Below are 14,813 nucleotides of genomic sequence, written 5' to 3'. Positions count from 1 at the left end.
ACTGGAAAATAAAATCTATCATTTTCTGACAAAGAAAATACTGAGCTTAATCCATTTCACTTGATACGCTACAAAAAAAAAATCTTGCCAAAGCTAATCCCTCCTTGACCAGGGGTGGGGGTTTTTTGCACTGTAGTTTTTAGCACAGATGAGTTTGTTGAATGATTTTGCAGAGCACCTCAGGGAAGGTGGGGGAAGAAATAACAGTCTGATGAGTCCATGTCTCAAAACAGAGTAATAGAGTTCACGTCTCAAAATTGTTTATTTCTTTAAATTCTTAGTATATGCAAAGGGGAAAAAAAGTCTAGCTAGTAGTTAATAACAGATTGTCTTCCTATTACCCTGCTATTTAGGATTCACAGATTAGAGATGCTGTTGGACTACACCCAAGGAAAAAGAAAATTAGTATCCTTGTTTCCAGTCCTCTATATATAAAAGAAGAATATTGGGCTTTCTGGTATCCTGCTGAAGGAGAAGCAGATATCCCACAGTGACTTGGGTTTCAGAGGAAATTACAGCACTACTGAAGAACTGAAAGGGAGAACACTGTCACTGGAGAATAAATTCAGACTTTAAACTCAAGTGTAAACCACTTTCTTTCAGCTCTCCAACATATTTAGCATAACCAGACTGTTCTGCTGAGGCTGGGCTGCCGGTGGGATGCTCAAATGCTCCAGATAACTACGGCTGTTTCCCAAACAACTTATTAATAGCCCTTCCTTCTAAACTTTCTAATCATCCAGGGCAGCAGAACCACCCATTTAGAGAGCCCTACACTATTTTCAGAGAGTAGTCTTTTTATTTAAACTTCAAACAACTCTACGTGGTTCACTTACTAGTTGAGTTTTCTCTTTTAAAGCTGTTACGAGTGGCAAACAGAAAAAGTATTTTCTGTTTATTTCAAGAACTCCGAAGCATCCTCTACAACATTTATCCTTCAATTTCTGCCATTTTTGTTATGAACAAAACCAACAAATTTACCACAGTATATCCTACATAATTTATATACGGCAATAACAGACTTATATAGCCATATAAATTTATATATTACTAATTATATTTTGAATATATAATTATAATCTTTTAACCTTTTACTTATATAAGATCACTTGATTATCAGATGAATTTCCTCATACTGCAGCTGTTATAAGGGTTATTACTGATGGTTGGAAACATTTCATAACACTGACAGCAGGTATACTACTTTTACAGTAATTTCTTCTAAAAAAAAATAGCCAAACTTAAGTTTCTGACCAAAGTTGAAAATAATAACAGAAGTCAAGGAAAATACCCATTTAACATTTAGTCAAAAGTTTAAGTACCAGAAAGTTGTGGTGAAGGTGTTGGGAAGATTGACGATTAGCTGGTGCTATGTTTCTCCAACAATTACTTCTAAAAACATTGACTGAAAAGTATGCCAAGAATCACCATAATGACTATGTATCCTGATATTTATTTAGCAACTAGCTTAGTAAGGGTGTTATACTGTCATAAATGTGGAGAGGTTTTAATACAACACTGAATCACCAAAACTTTGAAAAAATGATCCAATGTCTAATGAAACTAGGTAGTACAAGTTCCATTCCTGAGGGAAAAACTGATGTTAAATTGGCTTGTTCAAAGGCTAAAGAAGAACTCACTAGCAAACTTAAAACAAACTAGTGAATAACTAATTACCGTGCAGAGTGATATTTTGGGCTATTGGCCCAAAGATGAGTTGGAGTTTTACTGCAAAGTTCTGTATAAAAAAATATACAAATATATACACTAAAACACTGAAATGCAATCCCAAATGCTCAAAGTATTTTAAATGCCCAATGTGGTGTTTGTTAAAGACACACTACTTTATTTAGGAGGGAAAAAAAAAAAGTGTGGTGAACAACCAGCTGTGTGGCAGTGCTACGGAAAACAAAGCTCTACAGGTATTACAAGAGAACCCAGCTTCTTGTCGGCAAAATGTAAGCTCTTAATAATAAGCACATTTGAAGAATGCCATATCTGAAAATATTTCTTCTCCTTTTGTCTCCAGTCATCACTAGTGATACAAAAATATCAACAATCAGGGAAAATACTGGTTTATTGCATCTTTTTTTGTTTGAGGGAAATATGGCTTCTTTACCTAGCTTACTACAAGGTATTATAACTACTTTTCCTCGTTGCACTCTAAAGTTGGTATTTTCATTGTCTGCTGAAGAAGGGACCTCTTACTGACAGCTACAGTTAGCAAAGAATCATTTTTTAAGAGTAGATAAGGATAACAGGAGCAAGCTGTCAAATCAGATGGAAACAGCTTCTGGTATTTACTTCTACCCAAGTGCACAGAACTAGAGCATACAATCTCTACAATGACAGGCAGGGATTTCTTTTTTTTTAAAAAAAAAAAAAAAAGAGGAGAAGCTCTTGGTTGAGAACAAATTTGGGTACCTTTTCAACAATAACAAATTTATGTAAACGGAACAAAACTAACTCACATTACTGTTTTTCCCCCCTTCACGAACACTTAAACCAGTTCGTATAGCAAAAAAATTTACTTGCTGCATTAGTAATGGTAAAATAAAGAGTAAATTAACACCACAAAATATTTAACATGGATAACAAAATGATATTTGGTGTTTTAAAAAATAATAAAAACAAAGAGTATATTTTTTTTGTAGTTCAGACCAAAAGGCAAGTATTATGCTACATAGATTAGATTAAATAAGCTAAATTCTAAATTCAGCTTTAAGAATTTCTTCAATTTTATTTCCAGATGGTATTAGCAAACTAAACAGTTAATTAAATACACAAAATTACATGAAAACTATAAATGAAACAAAAATACAATTGCTACTTTTTTATGGTTGCTCAGATGAGCAGGTATTCCGGATATTGTTCACCTAAGATGCTTCACAGTCTGAACTACATATTCGTATCTTCATAGAATCATAGAATGGTTTGGGTTGGAAAGGACCTTAAAGATCATCTAGTTTCAACCCCGCTGCCATGGGCACGGACACCTTCCACTACACCAGGTTGTTCAAAGCCCCATCCAATCTGTCCTTAAACACTGCCAGGAAGGGGGCATCCACTATTTCTCTGGGCAGCCTGTGCCAGTGTCTCACTACCCTCACAGTCAAGAACTTCTTCCTAATATCTAATCTAAATCTACCCTCTTTCAGTTTAAAATCATTACCCCTCGTGCTATCACTACATGCCCTTGTAAAAAGTCCCTCTCCCACTCTCTTGTAGGCCCCCTTCAGGTACTGGAAGGCTGCTGTGAGGTCTTCCTGGAGCCTTCTCTTCTCCAGGCTGAACAACTCCAACTTTCTCAGCCTGTCTTCATAGGAGAGGTGCTCCAGCCCTCCGATCATCTTTGTGGCCCTCCTCTGGACTCACTCCAACAGCTCCATGTCCTTCTTATGTTGGGGGCCCCAGAGCTGAATGCAGTACCCCAGGTGGGGTCTCACGTCTCACTACATTCACACATGCATAAGGAAGCAGTCCTTACCAATCCTATGCTAAGGAAAAAAAAAAGGGGGGGGGGGGGTGACAAAAAAAAAAGAGGAAAAAAATAGGTAATTATCCATGAAGTTCCATGGAGTAAAACTGATCAAGGCTGAATGCTACGCGAAAAATACCAAAAAACCCAGGGGAAGTTCTATAAATCTTCTACAGGCACAAATATAGTAGAATGGGGCAGGAAGACCTCACAACCCTGTTGCAAAGGGAAAAAAAAAACCATCAGGACATGGATAAGGAACATTGTGGTCCAGAAGAGTATTTCAGTATTAGAATATCTTGTGAAAACATTAAGCAAAATTGAATGATTCACACTCATAAGAACTGAGAGTAGGAAGAAGAGTGGAAAGATAGAAGGAAAGTAGCTCTCTATATTAAGAGTATGGAAGAACTTCTATATTCTTCTCTGTCAACACCATGTCTCAGTCTCATTGCTGCCCACTGAGAACCACAGGGTAATTGATATAAGAAGCAAGATGCTAAGAAAAGAATTTTTAACTCAAAGTAGGACTATAAGAGGTAATATTAATTTTAAACCACAGACAATCTGAACGATTTTGCCAGAAAGAAATTTTTTTCAGTCTTCATGTCAATCACCTATCAGGAATATCTAAGCAATTTGATTCCAACAGTAGAGTTTATTTAAACCAAGAAACTCAACCCTCTCACCTCACCTTTGTCTTCATGTAACAGATATTAAGGATTTTTTTTTTCCTGCAGAACTGATTCAGGAAAGGACTGAAGTACATGTTCAAGTCCCACTGACCTGACCAAGATGTGAATGTATGACATTTCATTAACACTAATCCATGATGGAACAAGGACAAGAACCTGAGCCACATGCAGAACAGGTTCTGGAGCCAAAAGCTCTAATGACAAGTTAAACCAGTGCCATAGGCGAGACAGGCCTTATCAGACCGGGTATAACACCACAATAATGTGGTAATCACAGAATCACAGAATGTTAGGGATTGGAAGGGACCTCGAAAGATCATCTAGTCCAATTCCCCTGCCGGAGCAGGATTGCCTAGACCATATCACACAGGAACGTGTCCAGGCGGGTTTTGAATGTCTCCAGAGAAGGAGACTTCACAACCTCTCTGGGCAGCCTGTTCCAGTGTTCGGTTACCCTCACTGTAAAGAAGTTTTTCCTCATATTTATGTGGAACCTCCTGTGTTCCAGCTTGCACCCGTTGCCCCTTGAGAAGAGCCTGGCTCCATCCTCATGACACTTGCCCTTTACATATTTATAAACATTAATGAGGTCACCCCTCAGTCTCCTCTTCTCTAAGCTAAAGAGACCCAGCTCCCTCAGCCTCTCCTCATAAGGGAGATGTTCCACTCCTTTAATCATCTTCGTGGCTCTGCGCTGGACTCTCTCTAGCAGTTCCCTGTCCTTCTTGAACCGAGGGGCCCAGAACTGGACACAATATTCCAGATGCGGCCTCACCAGGGCAGAGTAGAGGGGGAGGAGAACCTCTCTTGACCTGCTGACCACACCCCTTCTAATACACCCCAGGATGCCATTGGCCTTCTTGGCCACAAGGGCACATTGCTGGCTCATGGTCATCCTGCTGTCCACTAGGACCCTCAGGTCCCTTTCCCCTACGCTGCTCTCCAACAGGTCTGTCCCCAACTTGTACTCATACATGGTGTTGTTCTTGCCCAGATGCAGGACTCTACACTTGCCCTTGTTATATTTCATTAAATTTAATATTTATAATGCTGCTTTTGGAAGCAGCCTAGTCTTTGTTTCTTGCTGTACGTTCCATCGCAAAAAGAACAGTCACATACATTAATTTTATAAGACCTCAATACATGGTTAAAGTTAAGCACCTACTCGGCATAGCAGGTCAACCAGTTCCAGCAAGGATATTCAAAGCTTACTTAACAAGCGAGCAAACTCACAGCAAACACCAGGAGACTAAATTTTCATCAGTAAATATGACCTTGCAGCTAATACCTCTGCAGCAGTCTAACACTCTAAACCTCTCTCTGTTACATTCTACTTCTTTCATCAGTCTAAAACAGTACAGCAAATATACCTGAACATCAAAGATCACTATGATGTGGACTGCAAGATACTGCCTGGAGGAAAAAGATTATGCTTTTTGAAGCCAACTTTTGGTACTACAGAGAAAACTAGAGATAACAAGGCATAATGAGAACAATTATTTTGTGTGTCATTATAATTTTATATTAAACACGAGGTAATCATCACCACAGAATGACTCTCAGTCTAACTGAAAAAGACATGACAGCTACCACCCATTTTTAACTTTTTTGTTTGTTTTTATATTTTGGGAGGCTTCCTCTGCTATGAAAGAGCACCCAAATAATGTGAGCTGTTTTGTATCAGTTGGGCTGCTCATTAAGTTGAAAGCAGCACAGAGAAACACTTGCACCTTTCCCTCCCTGGTGTCAAAACATGTATACAGCCACTTCAGGATCCATAAACGACATTAATCAATCTTGCCTATCTTTCCCTCCAGTGCTGACAAACTGTAACGAGGCAAGCCTCAGATCACTTCAAAGGTATTTGAAATGCTAGTCATAAGCAAAATGGCAGATGAACAAGCCCAGTAACAGATGCAGCGGGGGCATCCCAAGGCCTCATTATGACCCCACCAGCTCAGGGCCGGCAGCTGCCCGTCACACAGCGAGGCAGCCAGGAAAGCTGGCACACGCGTGGTGGCTCGGAGGCGGCGTCACCACCTTTCACTCACTTGATTCTTCCACGATGTATTTTGGGGTTTAAGAGATAAGCCATGCACTGTGCTTTTGAGTATTTTTTCCACATTATCAGTGACTGACAAGAACATCCTGGAGAAATGTAAATTGAAGAAAGGCTGCCTGTGGCGGGTAGGGGCCTTCTCACGTGAGGCAGAGCACTACTTCTCTGCCTGCACTGTCTGCAAGGTGCTCATGAAGGGGGCAGAATAAAGTGCTGGCAAGGCACCGATTGCCCATTTCTTCACTGAGGATTGAAGATTGAGAAGCTACCGAACAACTTTGCCTTAAAGTCCCACAGCAGCAGAAGAGATTATATTCTTACACGTACTACAACGCAGAGGACCTGATTATAAACCATCACCATGTGAGACAACTCCATTTCCAAAGCAGTTCAGTCACACTAGTACACAAATGCACCTGTGCTAATAGCTTGCCTCTCAAATGACCTTATTAGTACAGCACATCAGCTCAATGTTGTCGCACAGCATCTAGCCGCAGAGCGGCTTTCATCCTGCTAGGCCAGAATACAGATGGATCTGGAACAAAACAGATCAGCTCCTTCCTTTAGCAAAACCGGTCTTTGAGGATTTCTACCTCTTTATCAGTTCCCACACGGGGAGTTTTTGAAGGGATCCCTCTGCTGTTTAGCCTAGGACAGAAGAAGCTCTTGTCCAGAAGCTCTTTGCAGGAGAAGAGAGGAAAAGCAGAACTGTCAGGGAAAAGTCTCCGCTGCTCAAAAATAATCAGAAGTAAGAAAATACTCATGAGGATAAACGGCTGTGAGTCAAGGAAAACAGAAATGAGGAGTCACAGCCTCTTCTTAACAGCCTAAAAGGAAGGAAAACACTTCTCCGCTCTACCATTTGACTGAGCAGTCCATTGTCTCCCTGTCTGAAAAGCCTATTTATCGCTAGCATTCATAAAACTAAAAAAAAGAGGCAAACAAAAATAAATTGTTTTTCTTACGTCAACCTCATTTAATTACTGAAGAGTAGTTTGAATTGTTGATCTGCTAATGCTTTGGTGGGATTGGCAGCCAGTCTACTCCAGTCAGGCTTGCCTGATTGTACGAGAAACAGAAAATAAAATTAGCATAGTCAAAGCCAGGGATAATCTAGGAAGTATTCACAATAATGAATAGAGTTGGGTGACAGGTCGCTTTAGCTGGAGTTTCTGATACCCAGCCTTGTTACAATGCGTGTGGGTTAGTAAATATTCAGCAGAAGTTTAACAGGATATTTTAAGGAGATTTACAGTCAGCTCAGTAATGTCTATACCTGCACAGTGACATGCTGTCTTCGCTCTTACAAGAAACTTAATGTCAGTTCATATGGCAAGAAACCAGACAATCATATATCTATAAGTCTGTGCGTACTGAGATGTGTATGATGAAAATAGCTCGCCTTGTCTCCTGGGAGTGTAATACCCTGTAGTCTAATTTCCAGACAACACTGCAGCCAATCCTACTGTTCCACAAAAACTAGATTTTTTTTTTTTTTTTTAATCACAAAAACTGGCTTAAAGCAAGCAGACAACTACTAATACAGTCTGGGATATCTGGGGATCTCTACCAAGGACAAAAACGGAACATACATTAACTATCAAGTTAATCAAGTGCACACACACTCTTTTCTTTCCAAGGAATGTCAACATTTTAATGCAAGCTTTACATCGTCACTAAACTGGTAAGTCGCATAGCATCATATAATCACTCTGGTGTGCTGTCTCGCTGTTCAGTTACTTCTCTTCATTTCTTGCCCTCCAGCACTAGTTTTGAAAAAAAATAAAAGAAATGGGATGTGCTTGTTCACAGTTAACAGAAAGTCACTTACTAGAGCAACAAGTTTAATAATTTTACCTCGGGCAACAAAGCATATGAAGAAGAGTTACAAAATCAGACTGACGATTTTGTAACTCTATACTGCTGCTTTGCAAAGCATCTTATCCGCCAAATCTACTTTTTCACTCCCTATCAGCTCACAGTAACACCTGCATTTGCCTCTTACTATCACAGCTTTTAGACTATGGCATGATAACTAACCAAGAAGTATACCTCTGTCAGCAGATGACTTTGCATCATATAATGGGCTTCTGAGCACAGAACTGGAAAAACTCAAGTACAATATGTTCAGGCACTGTCAAATTTTTCTTTCACAGAAAGGCAAAGCAGTCAAGTCATCCCCTCTCACTTCTGATGAACTGTGAATAATGAAAGTTTAGTCAATGCCTACATTGCACTCACAGGTGATATTTTGACCGTTCGCATATAAACTTGCTCGTGTGCCAAAAGCAGTATGGCTGGGTAGCATGGAGTTCAGGATCCCAGCTGGATCTGCTGTATATGCTGAAACCACAGAGCCACAGCTAAACATTGCTACTGATGCCTAAACTAGTTGGTTTACTGCCTGTTTGGATGTTCCTTACACTAGCTGTAGTCACATTTCATTACAGCATAGATACAACCTTTGAGAGAAGTAGTAGCTGGGCAATGTTACAAATAGCTGACATTTATACATTAACAGGAAGGCATAAGTATTTGACAATAACTCTTTACAGTACTTGTATGTGGGAGGAACTACAGTCATTTCCTAGGCTCAATAATATGACCTCATTTCCTCTTTTTTATTATGCAGTATTGATGTTATTTGCATCAGATTAAATAAAAAAATAGCACCTCCCTGATGCCGTCCTTTACTATTTCCCATATTTCGTAGTCATAGAGAACAGAACATTTGGTGAACATCTGAAAAACCTTCATTAGGGTGATAGATACCAGACTCCAAATGGAAAACTACCAGGGTGGGGTCTGCAATACTTGTAATGCATCTTTAATTCCAAAATGCAGAACTAAGATCAATGAAAAAGAAAGTATCCTGTTACCTTAGAGTCTCATTTTCTCCATGTTAATGCCAAACCTGTAACACCTAATCAAAACACATTCCTGCTTTTCTCCATTTTTTACTGATCTACATACTGCTGCAACTTAAAAGAACATTTCCTCAAGTATCCTCTTTAGATATAGCTGATAAAATCAGACAATTCAAAGGCAAAGACAGATAGGAATAAATAAAACATTCACCATAAAGAGCAAAAATTACCTTTAGCAGGATTTACTTTTATCCCTGACCTATAGAGCATCTCCTCGTTCTGCCAGTCCCCATTCCTGACAACAGTCTTGAGTCCATAGAAAACAATTAATGCAGCAGTGGAACAAAATACCAAGTTCTTCAGAAAGCGCTTTTGGGCTTTGACATAAAGGGCCCTGACACCTACTGTAACCAGCAGGCAGAAGCCCATACTAGGAACATACAGCACACGCTCTGCTATTACAAAGCCAACATAGAAAAATAGGTTTGTGGCAGGAACAAAGGGCACGATTAACAAAGACAGAGAGAGAATGACAATGTTCTCAGTTGAAGGAAGCTGCAGTTTCTGCATTTCGTGCTTTTTTATACCATTCTCTTCTTTCGATGCAAAGCCTGACTTCACCTCCAGTGTCTTGTACTCCATCTCTGAGTGGCAGCTATGCCCATTAGCGTTCTGCTTGCTATTCAACACAGTTTTCCCGTTGCATTCTCTCTCATTGCTGGAGCCCTTCAAGCTAAAGTAGGCAAGGAGGAGAAGTCCAGCATAGAAGGCCACAGTGTGTAGATTCCTCCAGTCGCTGACTGCTTTCAGAAGAGGCACAGCATCCATAGACCAGTCAAAGCTGAGGGTATCTGGGCACAGCAACAGCCAGAGGTTCTTGGTTGGCAGGTAAAAGAAGGTCAGCGTACGTGTGAGAAAACTGTCTGAGTCAGCTGCTGGATTGTCAGAATTGGAAAAACTTGGAGGCTTGTTGCCCATCCAGTACAAGCGGACTCCTAGCAGTGCAGTCCCCCAGAAGGTCAATAAGCCAATGCTGAAGAAGAGGGTCAAATTCTTTCTCTAGGGGAAAAAAAAAAATCATCAGCATAAATCAGCACCAGACATGTAATTCTGTAAATTGTAAACAAAAGGAATCGAGAAATATCTGATACAACTTTTTCTGGTAATAGAAACAAGCACTATAGATCTTGGTCTCTGACATTTGAATCACAGAATGTTGGGGTATGCTGTTGACCATAAACTAAAAGAACAGGCTCTTTCATTTAAGTCATATCACACCTGTATCAGAGTCAAGCCTTTAGAGATCTTGGGGTTGTCAGTCCTTGCTTAGGATTTAGCTGTGTAACCCTTTGAAAACTCTTTATTTTAGAGGAGTTTATGGAACCTTACAATGGCTCCTACATAACATTCCAAATCCTTTCTTTGCTCCTGGTGGTGGCCAAAACACAGTTTGTTTTAACTAGACTTAATGTTTAAAGAACATTCCAGTTCCCTTTTTCCTAATGAAAGTCTCTCCTAAGATATTTCACCTGAGAACTAAATAAAATTTCCAAGAAGACAAGAGAGGAAAACAGACACAGGTTCCATGTTTAGGTCTTCCAGCTCCTACCTATTAACTACAGTGATCATTTGGAGCCTTCAGATCTGCCTACTAATGAAAGCCCCACTTCATTTTGCATCTCACAGCCAAACAATATGTTGGCTTTTTTTCTTCAAGCACACCATATTAAGTAAGCGCTCTAAAACTTTTCACATCTTCATACCCATCTAAATAATATTGTGTGAAGCATGCAGCTGCCTCCACCTACCCACATCATCATGCTAGCAACTTGAAGAACCTGCACTTATTTATGGAATAGCTCAACATTTGCCAGCTGGAGCTACTTGTTGGGTTCCCCCCGCCACATCCGAAAGCACTTACTTCTCAAATACTTGCAGAAACATAGCACTTCTGCCTAAATGAGAATCAGAAAGCAAGATTTTCTCACCTATTTCTAGGACTGATGAGTTTAAGTTCTGCTATCTATTATATGGGTGCCCTAAATGAAAGCTGTTCTGGATTACTCTCTCTTTGCAGAAGAATCTGTAAAAGCTAAAATATGTGTATTTTTATATTTCAATTTCCCAGATGCCTTTTGGAAGAAAAAAAGAACTATTTGCCAAATAACTCCAGATACAGTGTAAGCACTTTGGTAATCTTTTCTCCCACTATTACAAAGAATTGTCAATCATTTTTCATTTTATTAGGTCTGTTTTTTCCATCTCACTCTACACATTCCTCGGATGGTTATTCAATGTTTCCTCATTCAGAAGCAGGACCTCACACTGGAATGTTTTATCTTGTTTCTTTCAAACAGCTCATTTTTCTCCTTCGTGGGAGGACTCTCACTTTGATATCATGAAATATAGATGATTGTGCTGCTCCATTTTAGGTCAATTATTAATAGTTTTCTATCACCACGTTACTGATGTTCCAGTAAGAAGACGTGGTCTAGTCATCATAATTTTTCTGCTTAACTCACGAAGGAATTTCTTCCTTTTCACATTTCTATAGAGTTTCTCCTTGTGAAGTTGTCCTGGTTTGGCCTAAACCAGGCCGATTTTCCTTTCAGTGATTTTTACTTTCAGCTAAGTCTCCTCTAAGTAACTGCACTTTCTGAAACTAACTGCATGTTTTTGCAGACAGTGTCTGCTTCCAGGACTGATAACACTCAAAGTTTGTAGTTATCGCTGAGGCACCGGTACGGATGTTGTGCAGTAAGGCTCTTGCTGTACTTGTTCTTGAGAGAAACCAAGGTCACTGCTGAATTCCTCACTGCTTACGAGTGAAGAGCCGAAGGGGGGTCGCAGCTGCAGGGGGGAGCAGACAGGGCAGGTGACCCAAAATTGACCAACGAGGGTATTCCATCCCATACACGTCATTCTCGGTATAAAGCGGGGGGATCACGCGGGTCTCACTCTCTTTCTGCTATGGCCGGTGTCCAAGGAGGACTCTTGTCTGTTTTCCTGCTGCCCCCGATCCCAATCCGTGCATCCCTGAATCCAGCTCTCGACTGTCGCTAGGCCCAGCCTGGGCCTTCCCGGAGCCTGCCCTGCAGTGCCGGTGGTGATGTGGCTGACTTCAGGGGAGCTCAATCTTGGTTTTGTATATATATTTGTATATATTTGATTATTTCTATTATTGTTATTATACTCTTTTTCATTATTATAGTTTATTAAAACTGTTTTAACTTTCCAACCCGGAAGCCTCTCTCCCTTTTCCCTTTCCCTTTCCCTTTGGGGCAGGGGGGAGGGTTAACAGAGAGCATCTGCCACAGGTTTAATAGCCGGCCCAGCTTTAAACTGTGACAGAAGTTTAAAATATTTAATGGCAGTTAGATTAATTCATTCAATTTTGAGGCAATATGGAAGAATTCAATGGAGGCATTAGTAGGTAACAAACAAATTTATAATGAGAATATTTACATACTTGTATACGAACCATCTAAAAAATGCTGGCACTTCTTATACATGAAGTAAAGCCTGAGTCCACGTATTTCATTTGCCATATTCATTCCAATTTGATTTATTAGCTTTTGTATATTCCTATGTCCTGGAAAGTCAACATTTGTTTGGTAATAAATCAATCAAAACCCACATCTACACTTTATGATGAATATATTCCCTGGAAAGCCTACTGTAACAACATACTTTTATTTGTAAGCTGGATAATACGTCACAACTCATCTCAGATACTGTTTCATCCCTGCCTGCCAGGACTGTTTAAATGCTTTTAATGTTAGAAAGCTGTGTAAATTGCTTATCACTGAAACTCCAAACTAAGTTTATATTTGGAATAAAAAGATTATTCAGATTTCATGGATCTGCATGTATGCTCTCATAGTAAAACCTTATGTTCCTGGTTCAACTTGTCCTTTCATTCGTGTCATATTTTGCAACATGAAAATTTTTCTGCCCACCCCTCTGGCTCAATTATTTTCAAATTAATTTCCTTTAAACATGCATATAAACAGCTCTCAAATGTTAAAGGTAACCTTTTTGCTCTTTTTTATAGTCTCTTAAGAGGAGGCTGCTTAGAGAGAAGGAGGCTGGAAAGTGGAAGATGGGGTTTTTTGTTCATTTGTTTGTTTGTTTTAATTAGAAATTCAGAGCAGGTCTTTGCTGGAAGACTAAATACCACTCGAAAGCTTAGGACGTCCCAAATACTAAGCAAGTGAAACTTGATTAACAGATGAGAAGTGAGCTTTCATGGATTGCTTAGACTGCTTTGTTATTTTGTTAATACTTACTTAACAACTGGAATAAAATCTCTCTTTCCTAAAGATCTAACATTGTTCTTTTCAATTAAATGCTAGGAAAGTTCACATTACAAAGTTCTTCGACAAAATCATGCTAGAGTACATATGCCATTCCTTGTGCATAATAGCGAAACCTGCTAAAAACTTTCAGATCTTATTGCTGTGTCATAAAACAGTAACAATGAAAAGCTTGCCTCTTGCTCCTAGCCCTAGAAATGCAAACAAGCTGTACCTTGGAGCTAATCCATCCTCATTGCTGGAGTAACTATTTGCAGCCTCCCTTTTAAGCTTAAATTTAAGATCTGTAAGGTCCGGATCCTCACAGTTCTTGGTTCTACAAAGAACACAACATATCTACATGCAGGCTTGTGTTTTATGCTTTAATAAATCTTTTTTTTTTTTTTTAACATTTTAATCCAGTGTCAAATGAAATATCTAAGCATTCACTTGCGGAGCTCAGAGATATCTGCATAGGTGGTTTTCCACACCAGCATATCAATTTATCATGCTGTAAAATGCTATATAACTAGAGAAGGAGCTCTGGTGGATTCTTTAGCTTAATTAACTGACTACAGGAGTGGAGCGCAAATATCCTCTTGTTGCTTCAGACACAAATGGCTTGCATCCTTCCTCAGAAACTACTTCAGACATGGATCTTCTCAAAAGCCAGTAGCTTTACATCATTTTAAAATTAACTACACGTTAACTACACCTACCAATAATGTGTGTAACACTGACATGCCATTGTGAATTTTCAGATTTCAGAGGAGATCCTCTGGACTCAGTCTGAAACCAAGACTAAAACTGTCCCTAACACTTAAACTTCTGCCAGAAAAAATTAAAGTAGAATTGCCTTTTTTTTTTGCCTTTTTTTGTTAAAAAAAAATCACACATAGATAGCACTGGCTCAGAAGGGGAATGACAAACTCATTCCCCTTTTTTCCTTTCTCAACATTCATGACTTTTGCACAGCTTTTATCCCTCTGTACTAATATAGTCAGAGATAATTAGGAAGGTTTAGCTCACATTTTGGCTTTACTTTCTTCCAGGCTTCGTATAGCAAACCAAAGGGAAAAAAAAACCTGGTTACAACAATTTTTAAAATTAAATAATATAATCAGTTCCCCAGTAGACTTTTGCCTGCAAAGAAAGTGCTTTCAATATGAATTCTGCTCAAACAAGCACTTTCACTAGTAAGTCTTCCTCTGAGCCTCCTGACAGCCTGTGCTCCTCTGACTATGTATATTCAATGTAGATCAGCAGCAGGAAGAGATCCTCTGTAATGCCTGGCAGAAAGGATTTGGATTACTACACTCATAAGTCCTAATCCAGCCCATCTGCCATATGTTTTGACACCCCCATAAATCCTCTAACCTTTCATAAGTAGTCATTTTCATCTGGGGAAAAAACGAGCAC

General features: G+C 39.4%; 1 protein-coding gene across 1 annotated transcript in view; it reads right to left on the bottom strand.

The window, feature by feature from the left end:
• The window catches only part of TMTC2 (transmembrane O-mannosyltransferase targeting cadherins 2), a 274,892-nt gene that overhangs the window by 102,498 nt on the left and 157,581 nt on the right, over nucleotides 1-14,813 (bottom strand). The window contains 1 exon segment of the mRNA XM_068401614.1: nucleotides 9,330-10,158. Within this exon segment, the coding sequence (XP_068257715.1) occupies nucleotides 9,330-10,158 (829 nt within the window).

Source organism: Nyctibius grandis, chromosome 5 (genome assembly GCF_013368605.1).
Source record: "Nyctibius grandis isolate bNycGra1 chromosome 5, bNycGra1.pri, whole genome shotgun sequence".
Classification (NCBI taxonomy): domain Eukaryota; kingdom Metazoa; phylum Chordata; class Aves; order Nyctibiiformes; family Nyctibiidae; genus Nyctibius; species Nyctibius grandis.
Note: the sequence above shows the minus strand (reverse complement) of the source record. Positions and strands in the feature narration are given on the sequence as shown.